This window comes from Camelina sativa, chromosome 20 (assembly GCF_030686135.1).
Source record: "Camelina sativa cultivar CO46 ecotype springtype chromosome 20, ASM3068613v1".
NCBI lineage: Eukaryota > Viridiplantae > Streptophyta > Magnoliopsida > Brassicales > Brassicaceae > Camelina > Camelina sativa.
In genome coordinates this window covers 553,653-580,134 of record NC_141899.1, presented here as the reverse complement: position 1 = coordinate 580,134, position 26,482 = coordinate 553,653, and the positions used below count along the sequence as shown (strand labels likewise).

At 34.9% G+C, this 26,482-nt stretch overlaps 7 protein-coding genes across 10 annotated transcripts; all 7 read right to left on the bottom strand.

The window, feature by feature from the left end:
- Nucleotides 1-94: 94 nt before the first annotated feature.
- On the bottom strand, nucleotides 95-2,398 carry LOC104768391 (expansin-A9). The gene is made up of 3 exons (XM_010492341.2): nucleotides 1,981-2,398; nucleotides 1,495-1,813; nucleotides 95-813 (listed from the first exon to the last, which is right to left on the bottom strand). The coding sequence occupies exons 1-3, from the start codon at nucleotides 2,126-2,128 to the stop codon at nucleotides 504-506; spliced, it is 777 nt and encodes a 258-aa protein (XP_010490643.1). The 5' UTR covers nucleotides 2,129-2,398; the 3' UTR covers nucleotides 95-503.
- A 3,643-nt stretch (nucleotides 2,399-6,041) lies between these two features.
- Nucleotides 6,042-10,748, bottom strand: LOC104768390 (ribonuclease II, chloroplastic/mitochondrial). Of its 2 annotated transcripts, none has more exons than XM_010492340.2 (15): nucleotides 10,263-10,748; nucleotides 10,010-10,169; nucleotides 9,805-9,918; nucleotides 9,615-9,692; nucleotides 9,417-9,548; nucleotides 8,913-9,134; nucleotides 8,545-8,727; nucleotides 8,349-8,411; nucleotides 8,128-8,234; nucleotides 7,902-8,051; nucleotides 7,655-7,814; nucleotides 7,072-7,467; nucleotides 6,706-6,933; nucleotides 6,405-6,624; nucleotides 6,042-6,269 (listed from the first exon to the last, which is right to left on the bottom strand). In XM_010492340.2, the coding sequence occupies exons 1-14, from the start codon at nucleotides 10,568-10,570 to the stop codon at nucleotides 6,505-6,507; spliced, it is 2,421 nt and encodes an 806-aa protein (XP_010490642.1). In that variant the 5' UTR covers nucleotides 10,571-10,748; the 3' UTR covers nucleotides 6,042-6,269; nucleotides 6,405-6,504. The 2 variants fall into 2 exon arrangements, with proteins under 2 accessions (XP_010490642.1, XP_087362400.1); XM_087506274.1 differs by having other exon boundaries at nucleotides 8,349-8,406; nucleotides 10,263-10,726.
- A 60-nt stretch (nucleotides 10,749-10,808) lies between these two features.
- LOC104768389 (uncharacterized protein At5g02240) lies at nucleotides 10,809-12,723 on the bottom strand. Of its 2 annotated transcripts, none has more exons than XM_010492339.3 (7): nucleotides 12,569-12,723; nucleotides 12,067-12,338; nucleotides 11,946-11,982; nucleotides 11,692-11,789; nucleotides 11,520-11,581; nucleotides 11,162-11,285; nucleotides 10,809-11,045 (listed from the first exon to the last, which is right to left on the bottom strand). In XM_010492339.3, the coding sequence occupies exons 1-7, from the start codon at nucleotides 12,615-12,617 to the stop codon at nucleotides 10,926-10,928; spliced, it is 762 nt and encodes a 253-aa protein (XP_010490641.2). In that variant the 5' UTR covers nucleotides 12,618-12,723; the 3' UTR covers nucleotides 10,809-10,925. The 2 variants fall into 2 exon arrangements, with proteins under 2 accessions (XP_010490641.2, XP_087362401.1); XM_087506275.1 differs by having other exon boundaries at nucleotides 11,874-11,982; nucleotides 12,569-12,719.
- Nucleotides 12,724-13,478: 755 nt separating this feature from the next.
- On the bottom strand, nucleotides 13,479-15,886 carry LOC147918367 (ribonuclease II, chloroplastic/mitochondrial-like). Its single transcript, XM_087506273.1, has 8 exons — nucleotides 15,438-15,886; nucleotides 15,185-15,344; nucleotides 14,980-15,093; nucleotides 14,790-14,867; nucleotides 14,434-14,723; nucleotides 14,059-14,328; nucleotides 13,903-13,968; nucleotides 13,479-13,784 (listed from the first exon to the last, which is right to left on the bottom strand). Exons 1-5 carry the CDS (start codon nucleotides 15,743-15,745, stop codon nucleotides 14,502-14,504), a joined length of 882 nt encoding a protein of 293 aa, XP_087362399.1. The 5' UTR covers nucleotides 15,746-15,886; the 3' UTR covers nucleotides 13,479-13,784; nucleotides 13,903-13,968; nucleotides 14,059-14,328; nucleotides 14,434-14,501.
- On the bottom strand, nucleotides 13,629-14,226 carry LOC147918368 (uncharacterized). Its single transcript, XM_087505721.1, has 3 exons — nucleotides 14,059-14,226; nucleotides 13,903-13,968; nucleotides 13,629-13,784 (listed from the first exon to the last, which is right to left on the bottom strand). The coding sequence occupies exons 1-3, from the start codon at nucleotides 14,224-14,226 to the stop codon at nucleotides 13,629-13,631; spliced, it is 390 nt and encodes a 129-aa protein (XP_087361847.1).
- A 97-nt stretch (nucleotides 15,887-15,983) lies between the features above and the next one.
- Nucleotides 15,984-17,898, bottom strand: LOC147918366 (uncharacterized protein At5g02240). Of its 2 annotated transcripts, none has more exons than XM_087506272.1 (7): nucleotides 17,744-17,898; nucleotides 17,242-17,513; nucleotides 17,121-17,157; nucleotides 16,867-16,964; nucleotides 16,695-16,756; nucleotides 16,337-16,460; nucleotides 15,984-16,220 (listed from the first exon to the last, which is right to left on the bottom strand). In XM_087506272.1, exons 1-7 carry the CDS (start codon nucleotides 17,790-17,792, stop codon nucleotides 16,101-16,103), a joined length of 762 nt encoding a protein of 253 aa, XP_087362398.1. In that variant the 5' UTR covers nucleotides 17,793-17,898; the 3' UTR covers nucleotides 15,984-16,100. The 2 variants fall into 2 exon arrangements, with proteins under 2 accessions (XP_087362398.1, XP_087362397.1); XM_087506271.1 differs by having other exon boundaries at nucleotides 17,049-17,157; nucleotides 17,744-17,894.
- A 755-nt stretch (nucleotides 17,899-18,653) lies between these two features.
- LOC104768387 (uncharacterized protein C24B11.05) lies at nucleotides 18,654-21,514 on the bottom strand. The gene is made up of 8 exons (XM_010492338.3): nucleotides 21,168-21,514; nucleotides 20,154-20,217; nucleotides 20,004-20,069; nucleotides 19,822-19,919; nucleotides 19,609-19,734; nucleotides 19,234-19,503; nucleotides 19,078-19,143; nucleotides 18,654-18,959 (listed from the first exon to the last, which is right to left on the bottom strand). Exons 2-8 carry the CDS (start codon nucleotides 20,212-20,214, stop codon nucleotides 18,804-18,806), a joined length of 843 nt encoding a protein of 280 aa, XP_010490640.2. The 5' UTR covers nucleotides 20,215-20,217; nucleotides 21,168-21,514; the 3' UTR covers nucleotides 18,654-18,803.
- Nucleotides 21,515-26,482: the final 4,968 nt, after the last annotated feature.

Sequence of the window (26,482 nt, the reverse complement as noted above, 5' to 3'; positions counted from 1 at the left end):
GTCTTGCATTAACGTTTTGCTTGTTTTGTGAACTACCCACCAGGCCACCCACATGTATAGTAAAATTAAATTAACGTAACAAAATAGCCAATTATTTATTTATATAAATCGAAGATCCATGTTATCTTCATTATAATATATATATGTATATACTTTAATACAATCAGAACGTAAAAGAGAGCTGCGGGCTACATTTATCTTTATCCCAACCCTTTCTTTTTGCAGCCGCTTCAGCGCCTCTACATACCAAACAAGACACAACACACCAAACAAAACAAATAAAAAAACAACAACAACAACACAACCTCCTAATCTTTAAATTAAAAGCCTAACTTCCAAACCAAGCAATCCCAATACTTTCCCTGAGAAAATAAGGGAAAAATGGTAAAACCCCAATTTCAAATCGTAATCTAAATCAAAGACACGTAAATATATATATATGATTATTAAAAAAAAAAGCTTCAATATCTTCCGCGAGGTGAATCTTTTTATTTTTCGAGAAATCAGACGCGGAAATTCTTGCCAGAGTAAGTCTGACCAAATTGCCAGTTACTTGGAGCAACGTTGTTGGAGGTGGAGCTTCTTCCATCGGAGGTTTTGACTCGGAAAGAAAGAGATTGGCCGACAAGAACAGCGTTGGATTGCCAGTTTTGTCCCCAGTTCCGGCTCAGATCTAACCACTGTGTGTTGGTTCCTTTCACACTCACCTTCCTGACATCTCCTGCTCCGGCTACGTTAGTGACAAGCACCAAGTTGAAGAACTTGAATCCGTTGATTGTGAATCTTATACCTCCCTTCTTCCTACATGGAATCCTGCAACACCCAAAAATAATAAAATATAGTTAGTAAGTTACATATGAAAGATGTATTACTTATTTACTTAATCACAACAACTTGGTTTTACAAACTTAGTTACTTTTGAATATATTTTTATTAGTTTTACGTGACTTCATGGAAGGAAGTGAATTTATTATACAGTACGTTGTTGTGACCCGAATTGGTTTTGGGTTACGTTGATGAGCCGGCAAATGTATGGGGTGGAGTGAGTAAGTGTCGGTCCTTTGATCTTGGCTGAGTTTCAAGATTTTTTTACCCGGATCTTAATAACCGACCCCAGTTAAAAGGGTGTATTGGTAATTTGAGATTGAAAAGTTAGATTTAGGTTCGTTGGTTTTAAATGTTATGGCTTTAAAAGAGACTAAAAGACAGAAAAAAAAAAACACTTTTTCATGTTTGGTTCCCGAGAAAAAATAAAAGAAAAAAGGAAGCAACTTTCTTGGGAAATCAAAGTGGAATAAAGAATAGAGTGAACATGCGAGAAGGCTCTGAAAAATCTTCAGGCTCACAGATTCTTAGATTCGGGGATCCTCCTTCTAACTATCTTTGACTGAGCAACATTAGGCGGTTTCATAGGATCGGTCTCGAAATAATAAAGTGTTTTCTAAGTTTTAGGCGTTAAAAAGGTTAAAACAGAGTATAGAGAGATGAAGTTACCTGCGGTAAGAGACGGGGACGATACCAGCCTTATACTTAGCGATGGAAAGAAACATAGGCATAGCGAGATCAAAGTGCTCACGAGGAGGGTTACACCAACCACCATTGTCGCTAGCTTGAGCGAAGTTTGGAGGGCAGAAATTAGTAGCAGTGATAAGGATCGATGGGTTTCCGGGAAGGCACCATCCTGGATCATTGACACACTTAAGCTCAAAGCAAGAGCCACAGCTTAATCCATTGTTGAATAAAGCAGTGCTTAAAGCCGCCGTGTTCACACCGTAACCTTGGCTATACAAATTCCCATACCCACACGCACCTCCTGCAATATTATTATTTTTTAGTCAGTGAATAGTGTCGTAACATTTATTAGTAACAAATTTGTCTTAAAGAACGTAACTTTTTTTAGTGATCTATAGCATTTTGGAGATCTTAGTACAATTAAGCTTTGATTCAAAACAGAGGAGGCGAGAGAGAGAGAGAGTGTACCCATAGTGCCAGAAGCATCAGCTTCGCCGTAGAAGGTGGCGTGAGCGTTAGTCCAGGGACCACCGTTGTAAACTCCGGGGATTTTGGCGTTCACTGTGAAGGCAGTAACCACCATAACCGCCATTAATGTTAGTACTTTAGCCGCCATTATCTTTAGTACGGAGAAAAGTTTGGTTTTTTGGTTTTGTGGAAGAGAGAGAGACAGAGATGAGAAGAGGAACTGTGAGATGGAGAGGGGAGGTGGGAAGGCTACTTATGGAGGGAGAGTGGGAAGCCTTTGTAAACAACTTTACGGCTTTATTTTAATTATTCTTTCTAATTTTAACTTACTTTTTTATTATATATACATAAAAACAGTTTGGCTGTAATTTATGAAGTAAAAAAAAAAAAACAATAGTGTAATTTACTCAATTCCCCCTCTTGGATCTAAGTATATATTTCTATTATATTCCACCGAATTCGCAAGATTGCATATCAAAATGTTTTTTATTTTTTGTTTTATTAACATCTCATATCAAAATATTCAATCACGAATTGAATACTTCAGTTTTATTTAACATTTTAGTTTTTCTTTGTCGGAAAAAATAATAATAATAACTTAAAAGTTAGTTATTTCAATAATTTAATTTTTGCTAATATGTTTGTTATTCCAAATTCGATTCTTAAAAAAAAAAAAAATTACGGAAAACTATAAATTAAGAAAAGATAAATATCCAATCTTTTGGTACTTATTCTCCAAAAAGACTGCAAAAGAACAACTGAACATTTGTTTCTGACTTTCTGTAAAGCAATAAAAGATCTTCTCTAGACTTACTTTTTTTTTGTTTTTCATCAAAAATTTTCATAATATTTAATTATTCGCGTTTAGGTTCTTAAATTTATCAGAAAAGTGAATAAATAATCCTAAAACAAAGAAAAAACAGAAGAACAGAAGAAAATAAAACAAAGAAAAAACAGAACAAAAATTACATCAAACAAAATATACATACAGGGGTAAAAAGTAATATAATCAGGTCTCTTGTTAAAAGTAAAAAAAAACTATAGGCCTCTATCAGTCGGCCCAGATAAAGATGCGTCTTGACCCAGTAACTAACCCTTCCGGTGGCTTTGTTGATTAACGTCTTGCTGCTATCTAAGAGAACCACGCGCATATGATGCGAGTTATAGTTACGCTCTCAAAACTCACGGCCGAAATTGTAGTCTTTGGCCTCTTTGGGAATCGTAGCGCCTAGTAGGGGGAAGGGGCGTCACATTGACTTTAACTGATAACTAATTTAACTCTAAAAAGTGATAATATGACGAATTCGCAATTAACAAAACTTCTCGAATTTATAGTATGTTTTCTAATATTACAATCGTATGAAATTGACATTCATTATTGTTTTCAACTGTACTCCCACCTTATATAAAATCAGATTTTTCTTTTTAATCTTGTGTTAGTATGACGAACCAGTGAAAATATAAGATACTAATACCGAATCATCTGTTTGTTTTTTGTACCTAAAATTGTTAATATATATATATATATCAAAACTTAAATGCAACATTGTTTGTTTATTCAATGTTAGCAGCTCAGTTAATAAAAATATTTTTGTGTATATATAAGCCAAATAGATAGCAAACGCACGTGGACCTCACATGGGCACCTCATGCATTTTTTTTTTCTTTGGTCAAATATTGCGAGTTGTGGGTTGTGGCCAATTAGAAATCCCCACATGAACCAAAAAAACCCTCCGATCCGATCCAGTTCATATGCTTATATTTCACATAAATTTTGAAATTATTGAGTAGTTAGTTATATAGAACAAAGATAAATGCATGGTTACAAATACTATTTGATAACGGGAATGAAATCCCTTTACACACTAAAACGTTCTTAGTACGTATTATATATACTAATTACTAATAAAGTATATCATATTCATATGATATGATAAGCTTTTATATATATTTATATATATGTGACATATATACACAAATGGGAGAGCGTCCGTATAAGAACACGGAAAATACGGCAATAACATTAAAACAGAACCATGCGTCGATGCAGTTGGGCCTCAACTGATTGCGGAGGGCCATCGTCACGTTTTACCACATATATACATACCTCTATGCATATATAATTGCGTACGCCATCTTTATGGAGTAAGATACTACTACTACTACTATATACGTGGGTTAGAAAAACCACATGAATAAATGTGTGTCTTGATTTTTGGGGAAAATGTATGTGTGGTTTAATCGTTTGTCAAAAAAAGAAGTGTTATTGAACGAAATGTAACGTACAACTGATAACTGAAACTAATCTTTAACAGTATCTCAACTCTCAACCTACGAGATTTGTATAGTAGAACTTATAATCTATTTTATTAGTATATAGACTTACATTATGATAACTGTTTATAAAATATTCGACCACTATATCCATGTGGCTTCATTTATTGCCACTATTTTACAATTCTTTAAATCCTATAAATAATTGATATCAAGGTGCGTAAGCCATTTCCCTTAGAGCTACCACATTTATATACTAGTATTATTTCGTTAATACTACGTTACGTACACCATAAATGTTTTCACACTCTTGTTGGGGTTTTCTCGATTTTACATATAGTAGCATTTCTCTAATTTCATTGTTTACACATAAATCGTCTGTAATTTTGGACGTAACTAAAACAAGAAGTCAACAAAAGTCAGAGATTAATTAATTTCAAGTAAAATTCCAAGAGGCACATGTGATTGTTTCCAAGAATGTTCACCCTAGAACTAATCATTTATGGCATTAGCCGACAATTTATTGTAAAAATTTACCACATGCGAGTTGTTTTTCTAATCGATGTTGTTAATCAAGTATATTTATCAGTATGTTTACGTAAGTAATACTAGTAGCTTAATGAGAAATTAGTAACGATAAAATAATGCATGTGCAATTAATACTATTTGTTAGGGTAGTTTTAGAAGCAAACAAATCCTTAGATCTCACTTCGTCCGTACCACTTGACATAGAGAGCACTAACTTAGTGTTTCCCGATGTATAATCGAAACCGTCAAATTACTTCTTCTTGTTTATACTCATTTCCTAGTTTGGGGTATACGTTTCATTAATCATATAGAAAATTACAAATTGTAGATTCACTTTGGTTCTAGTTGACATACATCTCGTTGGTTTACTTGGTTATATAGTATATAGATTCACTTTGAATATCTTTTGTTCTGTCAATTAGCATAGCCGACGTTCAAACTGCATGAGTGAAATAAAGTATCGAGTTTATAAAGTTGATGATACATGCATAACTATTCTGTCGTAAAATATCAAATTAATTAGCAACTAGTCGGTGACTGGTATTGATGGTTAGGAAAACATAATGTAAGGAACATAGTAACATGAAAATATTCTTTAAAATGTGTGTGTTGCTTCACATTTAATTTTGATTGATACGCTCATCTTCTAACGATCGACGTACACTTTCAGCATTTGACTTTTTTTTGTTTCTTTTTTTTTTTCCACCGCAACTAAAAACTCTTGGTACGGTTTTGACTTTTTAAACAACGTTCGAATTCTTTTTCTTTGTTATTATTCAACAAAAATATTATACAATCTCAAATTATCATTAGCTTACAGGTAAACTATGAATTAGATATACTAGACGAGTAGACGTGGAGAAAGAGAAGCTACCATCTCTTTTGGTTCAATCATTAGCATGTAAAATCGAGGAGATTCGAGATAGTATTTGCATAAAGTCATTGCAAATAGGAAGAAAACGCAAACTGATTTTTTGGTCAAGCCATATGGTGGGTGCTTGGAGATATATTTCCACATCCTAAATAGTATGTAACAACAAGCTTAACCACTAATTAAGGATTATATTTTAGGAGGTATTATAATACTTTCAATCTATAGATATTATACCTTAAGCCTAGAGTTAAGGGCTCAATAATGTGAATTCCATATGAGTATATCTGACCTAGCTTAATCTTCAAGCCACACAATTGGAAGTAACGAGCAATTTTAAGATCTTAATATATCAAGTGGATACTTTTCTCAAGGCCTTCGAGTGTTGTTTCAGAGATTAGATCGATCAAATTCAACATTGAAATTGTATATTCACATTCCCATTTTTTTCCATGTGCTCTACAGAACAAAAGCAAGTTTCCTATATTGACCGATAATAACAACGTGATGTAAAACTGTATGAACCCTATAAACTACCTACCATATTACCATGAGCTCAACTCGTAAACCAGATCATAGCTCGAGCCACCATTGGCTGCGTCCATCAGCAAGTTTCCTTATCATCAAAAGAGCAAACAAATGTCTATGACTTTAATTCATCGATTTCATATATATATATGGAGGCTTAGGATGAAGAAACAAAAAACTTCTCTATCAGCGCCAAGTTAAAATATGAGTAAAGATTAGTTACCTCTTGCAAACACAAGCTCTCTATCAGTTTCAGGTCTCTCCATATTTAGAGAAACTTGAGTTTTGATGAATTTCCTGGGAACTATGTGATTTTAGATTCGTCAGATAATCTCTTTGAAAAGAATAAGATCGTCGCGGGGATGAGCTTCTTCTACTCGAACTTGGATTTCATCTCCCACTTGTTTTCCTTCTGACACCCACGCAGTTGCTTGAAAACCCACCTGGAAACATTTTTACCAGTGATTCAACTTCCTTTAAACAGCTTATTATGAGAAAATATTCTGGTGGTATTAAACAATTACCTCAACCAACAAAAGGGAAGCAATCCGGTCTTTGACAAATCTCAAGATCAATGCAGTGTACTTTTTACCCTTTTCTTGTCTTCTGAGAAACTCTATTACCCAATAGCGGAGACCGCTGTTTGAGAGTTTTCTTACCGCTTTGCTTTGCATGTTTACGGATGCTGCTATACCTTCTAACTCACCAGCCGAGAAAGGAAAATTGTCACCTCCTCGAAGAAAAGCCTTAATCTGTAATTCAAACGACATGCTTGCCAAATTATTGAAGTGGTTAATGTTCAAATGAAGGATAAGGCAGAAATCACAATTCACAAGTACGTGTACTGAATTCACCTCACTGATAACCAAATAGATGGTAAAAAGGTCTACCTGGTAGTGTGCAGTAAGATCCATGTATCGACGAATGGGAGATGTGAACTGAACGTACCCAGGAATTCCAAGCACTCCATGTCGAACAGGACATCTAAAATTCATTTCTGCAGCACGCATTACCTTGACAAGGGATGACGAACGTACGGGTCCTTCTGGAAGATGCGCAAATGCAGATACATCAATATTTGACTGTGGCTGTCCTCTATATGGCAATGGAATATTATGCTGAGACCCAAACGTTGCTATAACTTCCCCACAAAGAATCATCATTTCAAAGACAAGTCTCATCGCTCGTTCTGCCTGATTTTCTACATAGAGATTTATCAAAGGTTCTGGATCCTCAGGATTCACCACTTTGATACGAGTTTCTAGTGTAGTTGTGTCCACTGCACCCTGTGTGAGCCCACGAAAAAGCAGGTGTGTTACAAACAAAAAGCAGAATCGAGCAAGAACCTTAATGCTCAAAGAAGCCTCTATTGAACTTTTCACGTTGAAAATTTTAGAGATGATAAAACCATTAGCACAACTATGTTTTATATGATACGAGTTTGATAACAGACCACAGAAAACTCAGACCAACCTGTTCACTGCGCCATTGAGAGCGAATGAAAGCTGCCTCGGACAGCAATCTCAGTTCAGCTTCTTCTTCTAGGTTCAAGTGAAGCAGCTCCGAAGCACTTTCATATGTCAACATATAGGTCGGTCTGATGATAGAGTTATCTACTGAATATTCTGCAATACTGTAGCAGGGAGTTGTAAAGTAATTTTAAAGTTCACAGCATACGAAAGATTGGAACTAGAGAGAAGAGCAATGATTATTGAGTTACCAGCCATCAGGATGCAGGACAACGGACACAGAGACAGCATTGCAGTTTTCTCCTTGTCTTAAACTCATTCCTTCCATGGCAAGTTTCTCAGGAAACATTGGATAAGTAGCCGTAGGCAGAAAGACAGAAGTTCCCCTTCTCCTTGCCTCTCTGGAGCACATATTAATAAGTCAGAGTGCCCAAAAAGTTTGCTCCTATAGTGATCAGACACATGCATCGAACTTACCTGTCCACCTTACTCCCAGGTGTAACATATCTAGCAGGATCGGCAACATGTATCCAGATCTTTATCCGTCCGTCCTGCAATCTTATTGCACTGAGGGCATCGTCAAGCTGCAGAAATTCCATAGACCGAAAAGAATACTCACAGTTAAATGAGATAGCAATAAGACTTAATTTTCAAACCTACACCTTGCAGAAAAATATAGGAGACTTGAAAGCATTTACCTCATCAGCCTCATCAACATCAATAGCATAAACCTTCAAGTGTGTGAGATCAATCCTCCTAACCTAAAAAAAGTCTGAGAAAGTAAGCATTCTGAACCTCAGGGAACGATTGTGGCAAGAATTTACTAAAGCGCAAGCGCGAAAATAAATATCTTCATATAAACACAATTATCCAAAAGCATGGCAAAGTGCTCACCGCATCAACATCAGATGATTCTGAGAGAAGAACTTCAGCAGCTTTAATGATAGCTTCTGAGTGGTGGGTTGGGAGATTCAGCTTAAGCAGATCAAGATTGACATGTACAGGAAAATATCCAATATCTATGAGAAGATTTAGTGCCGAGACCGATGTTTTCTGTAACCCCATGGATTTTAAGATCTGCCATAAATCAAAAACAAAAAAACATATGATGATAAACAAAAATTGACAGCTCGCAACAACAAAACAGTTAAAAAACGAACAGAAGACATAATAAGAGAATATTCTTTCAACGATTTCGTTTCACATCCACATAGTAACAGCTGAAGAGATATTATCACAGAAGAAATATATGGCTGACTCACCGTTCCGGCCAATTTCCGCTGGTCAGTGCTTGCCCATGCATCAATAGCAAAAGCTTCAAGTGAGCCAATCTTATCTTGCAATTTATCATCAGCTAGCCATGAAGATTTGGGGGGCTTGGCGTGACTAGGCGCCTTCTTGGCAGACTTCAACAATTGAATAAACTCCTGAAACTCTTTCTCGTCTGCCTCCTTCACGCGTTGCCTTCGTAAAAGCTCTTCCACCTATCATCATGAGAGAAATGTCTTCAGGAAAAATCATGTCAAGCAATAGAAGAGTCCAAACTTGCACAATCAAGTTCTCTTTGCATTAATCACATATCATCAAGCCTAATAATAGCATCACCTAACAAGCTATGTTCTCCAAGTACTGTTACAAATTCATTACTTCATGATTTCACAGATTTGTTGAGTAAAATGCAGCAAAATAGCTACAGAGAACACCCTTCTAGTGACATAGATCACCTAACCTAAAAGCGAACACAGGGAAAAATGCAGAAGAAATACCTGTTCAGTTGGCCGGGGACTATATATTGATCGAGAACCTTTTGACTCTAAGACAGAGAAGTAAATCTCGTCTTGTGATAGCAAAAAATGAGCACAATAGCTTTCAAGAGAATCTGAGCGACCATATATCATCTGCAAATTTAAAAGCATTATCAAACCACAGGCTCAAACCGTTAAATTAACTCAAACATGTAGTACCTCTGCTAACTCTTCTGGGGTCACAGGTTTGTTCTTCTCAAGTAACTCCATCCAAGCAAACTCAAGCAGTTGGGGATCCTGCATCCAAAATAATAAGTAGAAGCTCATTCATAGGTAACATCACAACTTTATCTTAGACTAGAAGTCCTAGAAAAAACAATTCTAAAACTTTTACAATGTCATTACGTACCAAATTCTCCTGAGCCCTTTGGAGAAAATCAGTAAGTCCTGTATGATCAAAATTATAAACACCCGGGACGATGTACGTAATTTGCTGCGGTTTGATGGAACAAGTAACACCGTTCTGTACCATTAAAGTTTCTAAGTCTTAGCAATCTGCAAGCACTGCACCAAAACTATAGCATGAATATGAGTACTAAACTTTCGAGTGAAACCTGATCAAAGACCATCCAGTTCTTTTTGCCATCACGTCTATGAGAAACTGCCAACAAGACCCTGTCTGCGTCCTTCTTAAACTCCAGAAGCAAACCCGCCTCTAGTTCCTGGTTCACTAGCTTATCCTCCAGAACCTCTCCATAGCTTGTTAATTTCACCCTACAGGTTCACCTAATTAAACAATGAACAACCCACTCCAACCAAAAACAAAGCACTAAAGCAAGAAAAATCTTCGAGAATACTGAAACGTACTTAACACTGGCACGAACTCTTAATCGGCTTCGCTTACGCCTGTTGATGGATTCGAGCTCTTCGGAAACACTTTCGACTAGACTATGAATGCAAGACGAACAGCTCGTAGCATCACCACCTCCATTATTCCCGAGAAACCGCCTCTTCACGCGGATTAATGGAAAATCTAACCCTAATTTTGAGAATTCACGGAGATGAGACGCTCTAAGGCGCTGAATACGGTGGTGAAATAAGGAGACGGGAGGACCGCCGCAGGAAGTAGCGGCTCGAATGATGGAGCAACCATTGATTGCCCTCACCGACATCATCGTTGCTTCGGTTGAAGAAGAAGCCACCGAACGATGAAGAGGCAGAAAAAAATCCGAACGATATCGGAAGTGAGCAAATCGCTCTCTTACTCTGTGTTCTTGTGGCGATAGAAAAGGCAAATGAAGCGGGTGATAGAAACAAGAAATTCTAAGTTCTGCCCTGTATTTTTAATAAATCATCAAACGTTGTCCATATTTTTAAATTTTATCTATTCAGACCCAACAATTTTTCTACGAATTTTTAGATAACGTACTTAATATTATGGGCCTCTTTCAAATTGACCCCAGAGATTTTATTGTTGAAGGTTTGATACATAATGTCTCAAATGTTCTCATTCGTAACAAGGATAAGGATCTAAAAACGAGACGTGACTTGAGAGAAGAGAGCCTTGAAGTCTTTGGTTGGAGTACTGGTTCCCTCTGGCTTTGAGCCAAGATCGAAAGCTTTGTTCTTGGCTTCCTCGAATAGCAATGCCTGTACTTGTATAGAAGAAATATCAAGATCAGAAAATAATAATTACATAAAAAGATTTGAAGAACTCGAAGGGAGGATGTGAATTTGATTAATAAAATAAAGGCAGGTGAGTAGACCTGAATGCAGACTTCTGCAACATCAGCCCTAGGGACAGTTTTTGTGTTTGTCTCAAGAAGCTCATCGTCTTTACCAACTAGCAGCTCTCGTGCACCTCCTTCCTTATCTAGAAGTCCTCCAGCTCTAAGTTCACAAACAAAACAAAGTTTGGAGTAAACAAGAACATATATAATCAAGAAAGAGCATGCTCAAGAATATTAAGAAAACCACGGAAATAAAAAAGCTTGATTGCTTATCAGGACAACAATGTAGCTGAAATGTTTTTAAACTACAGAATTTGAGGTGAATTTCAATGTGGTAGTAGTATATAAAGGATCTTGTTGTTAAAATAGAAGCATTGTAAAGAATTTGGTTAACCTGATTATGGTGTAAGGAGTTCCAGAATCAGCAAGGTACTGCTCAGCTTTTCTTTTCCAAACCTGAATCGATATAAGGTAGCTAAATTTGAGCCACAGAAGCCAAGTGTTGCCCGCCATATAAGAAACCAAACTCAATTTGAAAAAGGAAAGACATAGAAATTTTCACCAACCAGTATATTCCCATTTCCAAGTTTGTTCAAAGGATGATCCGGATTGGTTCCACCCATTGACCCGACCACGACAATGTGCTTAACACCAGCAACCTTGGCTGCTCACAGAAGCACACCAAATTAAGCACTTTAACCCTTGAACAAGACAAATGCAAGAAAGCACACAAGACACTAGAGCAAACCTTGAACAAGACAAATGCAAGAAAGCACACAAGACACTAGAGCAAACGAATTGGAAAGAAATGTCCACCTACCTGCATCTATTTGATTCTTCTGGCCAATCCAATCAACCTACACAAAATCAAAACGTGTTAAACTGCAATGAATTCAAGGTGAAGTTCGAAGGAAAAATTTTAAGATGTTCATTGTAATTACTTGTTCAGGATACTGTCCATCTTCGAAGATGAACTCAGGTCTTCCACCTTTTGTGGGATCAAAACCAGGTTTCATTTTAGGCACAGCGCTAGTGAGAATCACAAGCGCATCGATCCCTTGAACCGCAGGTTTAACGCTCTCAGCATCTGTTATATCCCCAATAAAAACATCATCTCCTCCTCCAATTTTCTCTTTTCCATCAGCAGTTCTAACTAAACCCCTCGCTACAAACTTATCTGAACTCTCCTTCAGCTTCTTATACACAATCTGGCCTATCAAATTCCATGAATAACAAACCACAAAAAAATTTCATCACATGAACAAACTCCAAATAACAACTAAGAAGAGAGTCGCATGTTCGAATCGTAAGCCATAACCTTACTAAACCCTAGAACTCTATATAATCTCCTATATGGATTACGCAATTTTTCTCAATAAACCTAACAGGACGAAAAGCAAACTAAAATCAAAATCGAAAGCAACGAAGTAAAGCAGTGATTACCTGTTCGTCCACTAGCGCCGGTTACGAGAACGGTGGGAAGATTCGCCATTGTAGAAGTTTGAGAACGCTTAAGATTTTTTTTGTAAACGTAAATATCTCTGTGAAAGCCATTAAAAGAGAGAAAAAGTTATGGAAAGAAGAATCAGTGTGTGAGCAGAGAGCATTCATGACCGTCAGATTGTAATAGTTGTTTGTTGGTGAGGACAACACGCGTCGGTTTATGATAGGTTAATGACTGACACTCGTGTTAATCTCTCTGGGCCCGTGGCGATACATATCTTGTTCAGTTAATGGGCCAGATTTTTTATTTATGACAATCTTAGCAATTTGAATTTGTAACTACTTCCCGTTTTGCATAAACAAGTCGCCAAAGAAACGACATGCTTTTCTCAGGTCAATGTTCTTTTTTATGCAAAACTCTTTTTCATTAATTAAAAAAATTATTGACTTTTTTTTTTTTTTGTTCTGTTTCGAAACAACTGTAATTGTCATGTCAAGTCTGTCATGAGATATTTCAAAAAAAATGATATAAAATAAAATACTTATATACTACTCATCAGCCATTTCAACTAATGAAATTGTGAAGTATCAACTTTTTATAGCATATGCTGGAAAGTATATAGTATATATCTGTTTATTACATATTTTTATAATGCAATGTATGATGATATTCTGTGATTTTCGAAGATATTATAAACTAAAAGTTAGGCCAAAGCAAAAAAAACAAGATCAAATTTTCAGTTAATCAGATATTACAAAATGAAAGTTTCGGGTTATATATGTAACACTAAACTTAAAAAAAATAGTAAAAAGATATGGTGAGATCTTATTGATTTAACGTATTTTAAAGATTATACGTATATGATACTGGGTAGATATTTTAATTTTGATTTCTCTTGTATAAACTAGATGGAAATAATTTACTCACTTTTTATTTAATTTTATAAACATAAGTCGAGAGAAGAAACAAAAAAACAAAAATGACATTACGTCATTTAAAAAAAAAAAAAAAACTGAAAATGACAGTGGTGGAAATTTAGGTACAAAGGCGAAAACACTCCTAAGCTGTAACAGATGTCTCAACAGCGACTTTGCCGGAATATCCAACATCCGGCGACTTCATGTCGGTTTCCCATAACTCCGGTATCGCCTCTTTCAGGTTGTGAATGCTTTCCAAAGCGTAATCTGCTCCTTTGACTTTGTTTGATTTACCAACCTGAAAACAACAACAAGCTCCATAGTCAATTTCAAACCCCTTAATTAATATTAAACAAAACTATCAGAACTGTTTAATTAAATTTGATTTCGGTTAGGTTAAACCAATATTGGCGTACCAGAACAGTGTGAAGTCCAACGCGTTTTCCAGCTTGTACGTTTCGGACACTGTCCTCAAAGAACAGCTGCGACGACAAATAAATATAAAAAACTTTAGTCGTTTGTCCACGTTTTTAATAAATAGTAGTAATGATTAAAAATCCGGTTAGCTATACCGTTCGGTTAGGATCAATATTAGCGATTTCTAGAGCTTTCTCAATAGCAGATTCAGACGGTTTACACACAACAGGAGTTTTGGGAAGTGAGCTGACCGGTTCAGACCGGTGGAAGTGTCCAACGATATCAAAAATCTCGGGATTTTTAGACTCATCGATTTTGTGCATCTGGTTAAGCGTTTCGAAACATATGATTCCTTCGAAACAATCCTCTAATCCCAACCTCTTCAACGCCTTGGCCGCGTGAACTCTGTCCGCGTTCGTAAAGATCTGATTACGTGAATAAAAAAATGTTTATTAGTTTTCTATTCAAACTATAGTATAGTGTATCGTATCAAACTATATAAAAAAAAAAAATGTGAATGCGACACGTACGACTTTGCGGAGAGGGAGGCTAAGCAAGAGGCTGCGAATAACAGGGTCGGGTTTTATGTTGTCGTACGTTAAACGACCGTGGACGAAGCTGTGGTACTCATCGTAGTCAAATTCATATCCGAACACAGGGAACACAGGGAAAAATGCAGAAGAAATACCTGTTCAGTTGGCCGGGGACTATATATTGATCGAGAACCTTTTGACTCTAAGACAGAGAAGTAAATCTCGTCTTGTGATAGCAAAAAATGAGCACAATAGCTTTCAAGAGAATCTGAGCGACCATATATCATCTGCAAATTTAAAAGCATTATCAAACCACAGGCTCAAACCGTTAAATTAACTCAAACATGTAGTACCTCTGCTAACTCTTCTGGGGTCACAGGTTTGTTCTTCTCAAGTAACTCCATCCAAGCAAACTCAAGCAGTTGGGGATCCTGCATCCAAAATAATAAGTAGAAGCTCATTCATAGGTAACATCACAACTTTATCTTAGACTAGAAGTCCTAGAAAAAACAATTCTAAAACTTTTACAATGTCATTACGTACCAAATTCTCCTGAGCCCTTTGGAGAAAATCAGTAAGTCCTGTATGATCAAAATTATAAACACCCGGGACGATGTACGTAATTTGCTGCGGTTTGATGGAACAAGTAACACCGTTCTGTACCATTAAAGTTTCTAAGTCTTAGCAATCTGCAAGCACTGCACCAAAACTATAGCATGAATATGAGTACTAAACTTTCGAGTGAAACCTGATCAAAGACCATCCAGTTCTTTTTGCCATCACGTCTATGAGAAACTGCCAACAAGACCCTGTCTGCGTCCTTCTTAAACTCCAGAAGCAAACCCGCCTCTAGTTCCTGGTTCACTAGCTTATCCTCCAGAACCTCTCCATAGCTTGTTAATTTCACCCTACAGGTTCACCTAATTAAACAATGAACAACCCACTCCAACCAAAAACAAAGCACTAAAGCAAGAAAAATCTTCGAGAATACTGAAACGTACTTAACACTGGCACGAACTCTTAATCGGCTTCGCTTACGCCTGTTGATGGATTCGAGCTCTTCGGAAACACTTTCGACTAGACTATGAATGCAAGACGAACAGCTCGTAGCATCACCACCTCCATTATTCCCGAGAAACCGCCTCTTCACGCGGATTAATGGAAAATCTAACCCTAATTTTGAGAATTCACGGAGATGAGACGCTCTAAGGCGCTGAATACGGTGGTGAAATAAGGAGACGGGAGGACCGCCGCAGGAAGTAGCGGCTCGAATGATGGAGCAACCATTGATTGCCCTCACCGACATCATCGTTGCTTCGGTTGAAGAAGAAGCCACCGAACGATGAAGAGGCAGAAAAAAATCCGAACGATATCGGAAGTGAGCAAATCGCTCTCTTACTCTGTGTTCTTGTGGCGATAGAAAAGGCAAATGAAGCGGGTGATAGAAACAAGAAATTCTAAGTTCTGCCCTGTATTTTTAATAAATCATCAAACGTTGTCCATATTTTTAAATTTTATCTATTCAGACCCAACAATTTTTCTACGAATTTTTAGATAACGTACTTAATATTATGGGCCTCTTTCAAATTGACCCCAGAGATTTTATTGTTGAAGGTTTGATACATAATGTCTCAAATGTTCTCATTCGTAACAAGGATAAGGATCTAAAAACGAGACGTGACTTGAGAGAAGAGAGCCTTGAAGTCTTTGGTTGGAGTACTGGTTCCCTCTGGCTTTGAGCCAAGATCGAAAGCTTTGTTCTTGGCTTCCTCGAATAGCAATGCCTGTACTTGTATAGAAGAAATATCAAGATCAGAAAATAATAATTACATAAAAAGATTTGAAGAACTCGAAGGGAGGATGTGAATTTGATTAATAAAATAAAGGCAGGTGAGTAGACCTGAATGCAGACTTCTGCAACATCAGCCCTAGGGACAGTTTTTGTGTTTGTCTCAAGAAGCTCATCGTCTTTACCAACTAGCAGCTCTCGTGCACCTCCTTCCTTATCTAGAAGTCCTCCAGCTCTAAGTTCACAAACAAAACAAAGTTTGGAGTAAACAAGAACATATATAATCAAGAAAGAGCATGCTCAAGAATATTAAGAAAACCACGGAAATAAAAAAGCTTGATTGCTTATCAGGACAACAATGTAGCTGAAATGTTTTTAAACTACAGAATTTGAGGTGAATTTCAATGTGGTAGTAGTATATAAAGGATCTTGTTGTTAAAATAGAAGCATTGTAAAGAATTTGGTTAACCTGATTATGGTGTAAGGAGTTCCAGAATCAGCAAGGTACTGCTCAGCTTTTCTTTTCCAAACCTGAATCGATATAAGGTAGCTAAATTTGAGCCACAGAAGCCAAGTGTTGCCCGCCATATAAGAAACCAAACTCAATTTGAAAAAGGAAAGACATAGAAATTTTCACCAACCAGTATATTCCCATTTCCAAGTTTGTTCAAAGGATGATCCGGATTGGTTCCACCCATTGACCCGACCACGACAATGTGCTTAACACCAGCAACCTTGGCTGCTCACAGAAGCACACCAAATTAAGCACTTTAACCCTTGAACAAGACAAATGCAAGAAAGCACACAAGACACTAGAGCAAACCTTGAACAAGACAAATGCAAGAAAGCACACAAGACACTAGAGCAAACGAATTGGAAAGAAATGTCCACCTACCTGCATCTATTTGATTCTTCTGGCCAATCCAATCAACCTACACAAAATCAAAACGTGTTAAACTGCAATGAATTCAAGGTGAAGTTCGAAGGAAAAATTTTAAGATGTTCATTGTAATTACTTGTTCAGGATACTGTCCATCTTCGAAGATGAACTCAGGTCTTCCACCTTTTGTGGGATCAAAACCAGGTTTCATTTTAGGCACAGCGCTAGTGAGAATCACAAGCGCATCGATCCCTTGAACCGCAGGTTTAACGCTCTCAGCATCTGTTATATCCCCAATAAAAACATCATCTCCTCCTCCAATTTTCTCTTTTCCATCAGCAGTTCTAACTAAACCCCTCGCTACAAACTTATCTGAACTCTCCTTCAGCTTCTTATACACAATCTGGCCTATCAAATTCCATGAATAACAAACCACAAAAAAATTTCATCACATGAACAAACTCCAAATAACAACTAAGAAGAGAGTCGCATGTTCGAATCGTAAGCCATAACCTTACTAAACCCTAGAACTCTATATAATCTCCTATATGGATTACGCAATTTTTCTCAATAAACCTAACAGGACGAAAAGCAAACTAAAATCAAAATCGAAAGCAACGAAGTAAAGCAGTGATTACCTGTTCGTCCACTAGCGCCGGTTACGAGAACGGTGGGAAGATTCGCCATTGTAGAAGTTTGAGAACGCTTAAGATTTTTTTTGTAAACGTAAATATCTCTGTGAAAGCCATTAAAAGAGAGAAAAAGTTATGGAAAGAAGAATCAGTGTGTGAGCAGAGAGCATTCATGACCGTCAGATTGTAATAGTTGTTTGTTGGTGAGGACAACACGCGTCGGTTTATGATAGGTTAATGACTGACACTCGTGTTAATCTCTCTGGGCCCGTGGCGATACATATCTTGTTCAGTTAATGGGCCAGATTTTTTATTTATGACAATCTTAGCAATTTGAATTTGTAACTACTTCCCGTTTTGCATAAACAAGTCGCCAAAGAAACGACATGCTTTTCTCAGGTCAATGTTCTTTTTTATGCAAAACTCTTTTTCATTAATTAAAAAAATTATTGACTTTTTTTTTTTTTTGTTCTGTTTCGAAACAACTGTAATTGTCATGTCAAGTCTGTCATGAGATATTTCAAAAAAAATGATATAAAATAAAATACTTATATACTACTCATCAGCCATTTCAACTAATGAAATTGTGAAGTATCAACTTTTTATAGCATATGCTGGAAAGTATATAGTATATATCTGTTTATTACATATTTTTATAATGCAATGTATGATGATATTCTGTGATTTTCGAAGATATTATAAACTAAAAGTTAGGCCAAAGCAAAAAAAACAAGATCAAATTTTCAGTTAATCAGATATTACAAAATGAAAGTTTCGGGTTATATATGTAACACTAAACTTAAAAAAAATAGTAAAAAGATATGGTGAGATCTTATTGATTTAACGTATTTTAAAGATTATACGTATATGATACTGGGTAGATATTTTAATTTTGATTTCTCTTGTATAAACTAGATGGAAATAATTTACTCACTTTTTATTTAATTTTATAAACATAAGTCGAGAGAAGAAACAAAAAAACAAAAATGACATTACGTCATTTAAAAAAAAAAAAAAAACTGAAAATGACAGTGGTGGAAATTTAGGTACAAAGGCGAAAACACTCCTAAGCTGTAACAGATGTCTCAACAGCGACTTTGCCGGAATATCCAACATCCGGCGACTTCATGTCGGTTTCCCATAACTCCGGTATCGCCTCTTTCAGGTTGTGAATGCTTTCCAAAGCGTAATCTGCTCCTTTGACTTTGTTTGATTTACCAACCTGAAAACAACAACAAGCTCCATAGTCAATTTCAAACCCCTTAATTAATATTAAACAAAACTATCAGAACTGTTTAATTAAATTTGATTTCGGTTAGGTTAAACCAATATTGGCGTACCAGAACAGTGTGAAGTCCAACGCGTTTTCCAGCTTGTACGTTTCGGACACTGTCCTCAAAGAACAGCTGCGACGACAAATAAATATAAAAAACTTTAGTCGTTTGTCCACGTTTTTAATAAATAGTAGTAATGATTAAAAATCCGGTTAGCTATACCGTTCGGTTAGGATCAATATTAGCGATTTCTAGAGCTTTCTCAATAGCAGATTCAGACGGTTTACACACAACAGGAGTTTTGGGAAGTGAGCTGACCGGTTCAGACCGGTGGAAGTGTCCAACGATATCAAAAATCTCGGGATTTTTAGACTCATCGATTTTGTGCATCTGGTTAAGCGTTTCGAAACATATGATTCCTTCGAAACAATCCTCTAATCCCAACCTCTTCAACGCCTTGGCCGCGTGAACTCTGTCCGCGTTCGTAAAGATCTGATTACGTGAATAAAAAAATGTTTATTAGTTTTCTATTCAAACTATAGTATAGTGTATCGTATCAAACTATATAAAAAAAAAAAATGTGAATGCGACACGTACGACTTTGCGGAGAGGGAGGCTAAGCAAGAGGCTGCGAATAACAGGGTCGGGTTTTATGTTGTCGTACGTTAAACGACCGTGGACGAAGCTGTGGTACTCATCGTAGTCAAATTCATATCCGATCGCCTAGAGAACAAGAACATGTTATTACAAAATTGTGATTAAAAAAAAAAATGTAAATGAGAAAGCCTAGGGATGATGTCGATCACATACCCTAAGACCGGCCATTGTTGTTCCATAGTTCTTGTAGAGATGATCCGACAATTCGACGATTTTGTCCTTGGCTATACCGAGTTTCTCGACCATATAATCTATTAAACCGGAAAATAACATTTTCAGGAATGAAGTGTTTGTTAATCAATAAATCGATTGAGAGAGAAGAGGATATGATTTACCTTTGATGTTATTTCCACATTCTCTTGCGATTCCGCTGCTGAGAGGGTAAAGAGTATCGTCCAAATCTAAAGAGAATTGTGATAAACCGGTCAGGAAACTATTCGTATAATGAAAAGTATTTGGTTTATTCCGGTTAATTAAGTACGTACCGAACAAGAGACAGTCGTATTTCTGCGACGTTGCAAGCCCGTACCGGTTCTCAAACTCCATTTTCTGAAACAATTTGATTGGATGATCAGAGACACAAATTTTTTTGATAGTTTTAAAAAGGATGTTAATTCTGAATCACAGAGATTTTTTGCATGGATAATAATGACCGATTTGGATTTTTTTCAGATCAGATTTGTACTTTTGAGAGAAACAAAAAAAAAAAAAAAAAAACAGAAATAAACTATGTGTAATGAATGGACAAAAGTTGCTTATGTCCCAAGAAAGTGGGGATAAGATTTTTTTTTTAAAAACGTGAACTGAGAGATTCAGCGAATTGCAACCACTGATTGAGAGTCCTCCTAATAATATTATTAGTACTACGTATACAGACAAAACATATAAACATACATGTATTAATACGTATCGTATTGTATGTAACACGTGTGTGGACAACGAAAATTAACTGGTGTACTATTATGTATAAACCCAATATTTAGCAACTAAAGATAAGATTGATCTTTGTCAAAGAAAGAAGAAGATAAATTGGTTGCGCAGTACGACTGGATTTGGCTAATTAATGGAGTAATTTTGACCATTTTAAACCCGGTTTTAACCGTGATTTGACCATTGTTTGACTTCTTTGACTTAAAATAGCTATGATCGGTTATGGATCCCGGTTAAATGTTTGGTTTGAGAGCTAAAAATATATTTTAACTTTGAAGTAATTCTATCTTTTAAGTAACTAACACGGCTTCAAACAAAATTTTACAACCTTTAGTTGAACCAAATCAAGTTTAGTTTTCAAATTATACCATCACGAACAAAAATTAGATAAATGTACGGAAAATTAGTGAATTTGCGACGATGAGATTAGCGGTGGTTTTTGTTTTAATAAATGCAAAATTTAGAGAAGAAAAATAAAAAAGCAAAAAAAAACCGGGATGGAGGTCGTAAACGTAACGAAGAAACGAAATGGCGTCGAAGGAGACTTTAGTAATCTGTTTATAAATTACCTTTAAGCCTTTAAACAGAACTGCGAATGAAGAAGACAGCTAGAGGAAAGAGCAGCAGAGAGTAGTATATGCTAAGAGAGAGAGAGAGATAAGTGGTGGGGGGGAGGGATAAAGAGAGGCAACGAAGGGGTTTATATAGCAAACTCTCTCTGGCTCTTTTCGATCATTAAAAGCTATATTTGCTTTTTTTATTTAATTGTATTTTCTCGTCCTAATAAGTCCTAACTACTTTTTTTTTTAATTGAAATCCGCGTGTTTTCTAAGTTCTAACGTACAAGTCAAATTAAGAAGGTGACTACGCTATAGCTTCTTATTTCGTGCTAATATATACGATACAATCATCGATTGCTATAATTTCGAGGAATATCATGTACTATATATAGTCTATATGCATGATTGTTTCGTAGAAAGAAATATATGAGGTCACAGTTCATTAATTTTTGGAAATTTGATTTTTTTTTTTTTTTTTTTTTTGGGTTTATGATATGACGTGTAAATAGAGAGAAACATATTGTCTGAAATTTATTTAAATTTAAACCTCCTTATAAATTATTTTCTACGTTTTTAATAAATTATTTAAACCTCTTATAAATTATTTTCTTCATATTTTTTTAAAAAAATTTAATTTTATAAACCTCTTTATAATTTTTTCACGTATTACCTAGAAAAAAAGTGTTCTAGAAAGAGAACGATCAAGTAAAGTTTTCCTCGATAGAAAATCTAATTTTGGAGAAACACTTATTATTATGCGTTCTATGATATACACAAGCTTGTTGTGTATCTAGATATATCGAGAATCTGCGTGACTGATAATAACATTTCCTCTCCTTTTGTAGGATTTTTTTTTGCCAGCCAGCTAGCTAGCTTCTTCTTCTTCACATATTATTTACTTTTTATTTTTGTTTTGGTCCAATGATTTTGGTTCATGAGTAATACTTTTTTAACTTATTCGGATATTTGGATTTCGATCGTATAATCTTGATTGTGCAGCTGTTCTAAAACTGTTACAGACCAAGTACTTGATAATTAGCATCATTTATATAAGATAAATTTATGGAAAGTTGATTAGCATACCCAAAATAATCGATAATACGTATATGTCTAGTCTAAAATACAATAAATATTTCAAGCTTTCTTTTATTTTCCGTCAATAATTGGTTGATTGGTTTTAATTATTTTAACAAGAAGATAGGATCAAAAGCCGATCCTATCTCTTTGGTTCCAATTATTGAGGAACTAAAAATCATTTTAACTTCTTTTGTTTTATGACTTTTTTGTGGTGCGTCTAGTTCCTAGACCCAAGGACACACCATATAATTAACAACATAAGCACATGTGTTTAGACTCAAAATTTGGAATTTATGGACTCACTAAATTATTTGTTTTTGAATCTCATCAATAGCTGTGACAATATCAATTGAGAATCGACTTTGACGGTTTCGTCCGTGGATCATCTATACATTATATAGCTCCTCTCGTTTCTATATTATATTCTTGTTTATAAGCTACTATATATATTTTGAATTCACAAAACATGGTTTTTGATTGTAAATAACTCCATGTGGGCTGGTAAATGGTCATAATCCCACTTCTTTTTTTTTTTTTGTGTGGCTAATATTTGTTTTTGATATTTACAAAAAAATATATCATAAACCAAAGTAAGTTTCCGATCACGTGGGAAAACACTTATGAATTTCCACTTTGTTTCTACAGTAGTTAACAAAAATTTAGTTCGCGGTGCAATGACAACAACATGATACTTCAAAGTTCAAACTAACACAATAAAACTTTCAACAATTGGATTACCACAATGGCACAATGTGGTTTGAAAGCATCGGTTATAGAAAAAAATGAAAAAGTTATATGATAGGCCAGCTCGATTCATTGTTGCATGCATGCAACCTTGAAGCTTCCACTTATTTCTCTGATCCCTCCACTTGGTGCACGAACTCTTTGAAGATGGCCACGCCAAACTCGAGCATGACCATATTTTCTGTAGTTATCATTTTCAATTACAGTATTATTTTCTTTAATAATTTTTATTATAATACCCGTTGGTTACTTAATGTTGCATTTTTTATTATTTTATTTTTTTATATTGTTGAGAATCTTTTGAGAGAACTTCCCACTATATATATATATATATATATATATATTTTTTTTTTTAATAACTTCCCACTATTACGTACTCTTAACTATTTCTGGTTTGAAAGCATCGGTTACAGAGAGAAAAATGAAAAAGTTATGTGATGGTCAGGCTCGAGTCATTGTTGCATGCATGCAACCTTGAAGCTTCCAGTTGTTGAAGCTTCTTCCACTTGTTGAAGCATATTCAGCTATGTCTCTGATCCCTCCATTTGGAACACGAACTACTCGAAGATGGCCACGTGAAACACGAGCATGATCATATTTTTTATAGTATTATTTTCAATTATTTTGTAGTTATTTTATATTTACCCTGATTAGCTACCTATCAATCACCACTGGTTATTGGAATAGAAAAAAAGTGAAATATATCGTTGACAAATGAATGTGAACATATACGATGGTGATATATAGTATTTAATGACATGTGCATCATGCATCGATATTCCTTATTTTTAAAAACTGTTAATTTATTTCTGCCGTCCATACCGGTGAACATTAAGTAATTTGTGCTTATATATAGTTAAAGTTTGGGGTACAAATTTTATTGTTAACGAGTACAAACCAATTCTATAAATTTTAAAAAGAAATTAATAAGAACTTAAATGCAACATTTGGTAGAAGAAATTTTGCAACATTTGATAGAAAGAAATTCTGGTTTTCAATTCGTGTTTGATTGGCTTTGGGAAAAAATCAGACAAAAATTATAGTGAAATACGAATAGATAAAAATATCCAGGAAAGTCTTTTGTTACATATAAGTTAAATTTGTTTATTGACCAAAAGAAAAGAAAAAAAAAATCTTGATAGAAAAATGTGGGGTTTTTGGAAGATTGAAATTTACACAAGACGACAAAAAAAAGAAGAAGAAGAAGAAGAAATTACTACAATTTCGGTTAAGTTTGAACCAAACCGTTCGGTTACTTCGATTAAACTTAATTTGGTGTGATTCAACTGTTCATGGATTTATTACGTGTATCCATATTACGCGAAGTCGCAACTTGCACGATTGTCCTGCTGAAAGCATATATCGAACGAAAACTATTAATGGTTTTCATATTTGAATTAAAACTATTAAAACAAATTAATAATCCTTTGAAATATATGGTACCGATCTCGATATCTAATACTATATGTTATTAATTAGATACAGCAAAAAAAAAACATAATGTATTTTTCGGGAATTATTTAACGTGTGAACCCAAAGATTCACTTGTATCATTGCATCAGAAGGTGTCCCCATGTACTAAAAGACTCTCGAGATACAAATATTCAATATATATACGGGTTTATATGTATTATATCACCTGCAGTCTTTTAAAATATGGTGGTATACGAAGGCTGAAGGCATATTAAAAAGAAAATTGTTATCTGGAGTGCATGATAAAAATGAATTTATTTTTTAGTAACCTATCCCAAAAAGTAAACCAATGCTTAACAGTATTGAACTGAGACGACAATTTCATAGTAAATAAGAGATAGTTTATAAATAAATAAAAATTGTATCGTGTAGATGAAAACTAAACACAAAATAAACTCGCGTGGTAATGTGTACGACTAATCAACAATTTTTTCAAACATGGAAATAGATCCACGAGCCAAAAGCAGCATAGAGTAATTTACACTAACACATTGTAATATATTCCTTCAAGTTTCAATCCCCAAAACTAGTTTGTTATAATATTCTTTTCCTAAAAAAAAAAAAATTTAGGGGAAAAAAGCTAGTATATCTCAAAACTATATCTCGTGTAGCTAAACGATTGATGCTTTTTGACAAATTTTGTTTTTGATTTTTATATCTATGAAAATGAAATAAAGATAGGTATATTTAACTTTGGAGTGTATAGATTTACCAAATAAGCTAAGACGTGAATATAACACACTAAAGTGCGAATCTGTCTGAATATAATTATGTCATCAAAGTACTATATGTTGTTAAGAAAAAATATGGGGTAGAAAATGAAATGGATCTACAAAGTGGCCATATATAATTGGTACCTTTCGAAAAAGACAGAAGAGTCGAAAAATTTAGGAGGAAACAACACAGCTGTTTGCAATTCAGCTTTTCTTTCAATATAAAAAAGTATATATTTTAGTGGCAAATAATTGAACTCGTGGATCGTGAAGAAAAATACGAACAACAACAAAAAAAAACCAATAAACGCAAGTGTCCTAATTAGAAACTTTGGTAACCTTTAAAAATGTTAGATATTTGTATAAAATTTCCTCTTAATTATATAGTTTAGTGGTTTTTGGAATTACGTGTATAAAAATGTCACTTTGATTACTAGGATATAAATTATACAATTGGTGTTGCTGATTTTGACTAATTCTAACTCTTTTATTTTCTCCGAACTGTTGCATTTATATCGAAAGCTGCTAGTTGGCATTGATATTGACATCTCTGCTCTTTTTTAATTAATTTTTTCCTAACTGTTGTTATTTATGGGTTTTAGGTTGAATTTATAGCTCTACTTAGTCATGTTTTTGTACTTCTTTATTAACTCCAGTTAATCATAAAGAAAATTAAAATTACCCTTGCGGGTTTATACAGTATAATATATATCCAGCTTAATTATTCAATATGTCTATGCATAAATATATAAATGAAAATATACTAACTAATGTTAATTAGAAAGTTGAATAAGTGAATAGCATATGTTAGACTATTTGTTAAATTTACTTAAAAATGAAATTAAAAAAAAAAAAATTCTGAGAACTGAATCTGTAAATGAATAATAAATAGCAGGAATAGGACTATGAGGACTACGTTTTGTTGGTGATGAAGTTATGTAGTACAGTGGACCTGCAATATTGCTTATCAATTAATAATTTTTATTAATTAATAAAACCAAGAACTATTGTATAAATATTCATAATCACAAGCATCATATATAACCTAGAGAATATGATAGGCTCTCCATGTTCACATATAAGTTGACATTTTTTCAGTGTTTTGCAAGAAATTTTCATTGACAACAACAAGGACCTGCAAACAACTCTGTTTCCACATAAAATTTGTTGTTTTATTTTAAATAATTAAACTCTACTATACGTCTTTTAAGAAATTACGTTGTAATTTAAAAACATCAGATTTAAAACTTATCTGAGGACTAATTTAACTGACGTTGAAACTAGAAGACCAAGTCAAGTGGAAAAAAGGAAAGGATT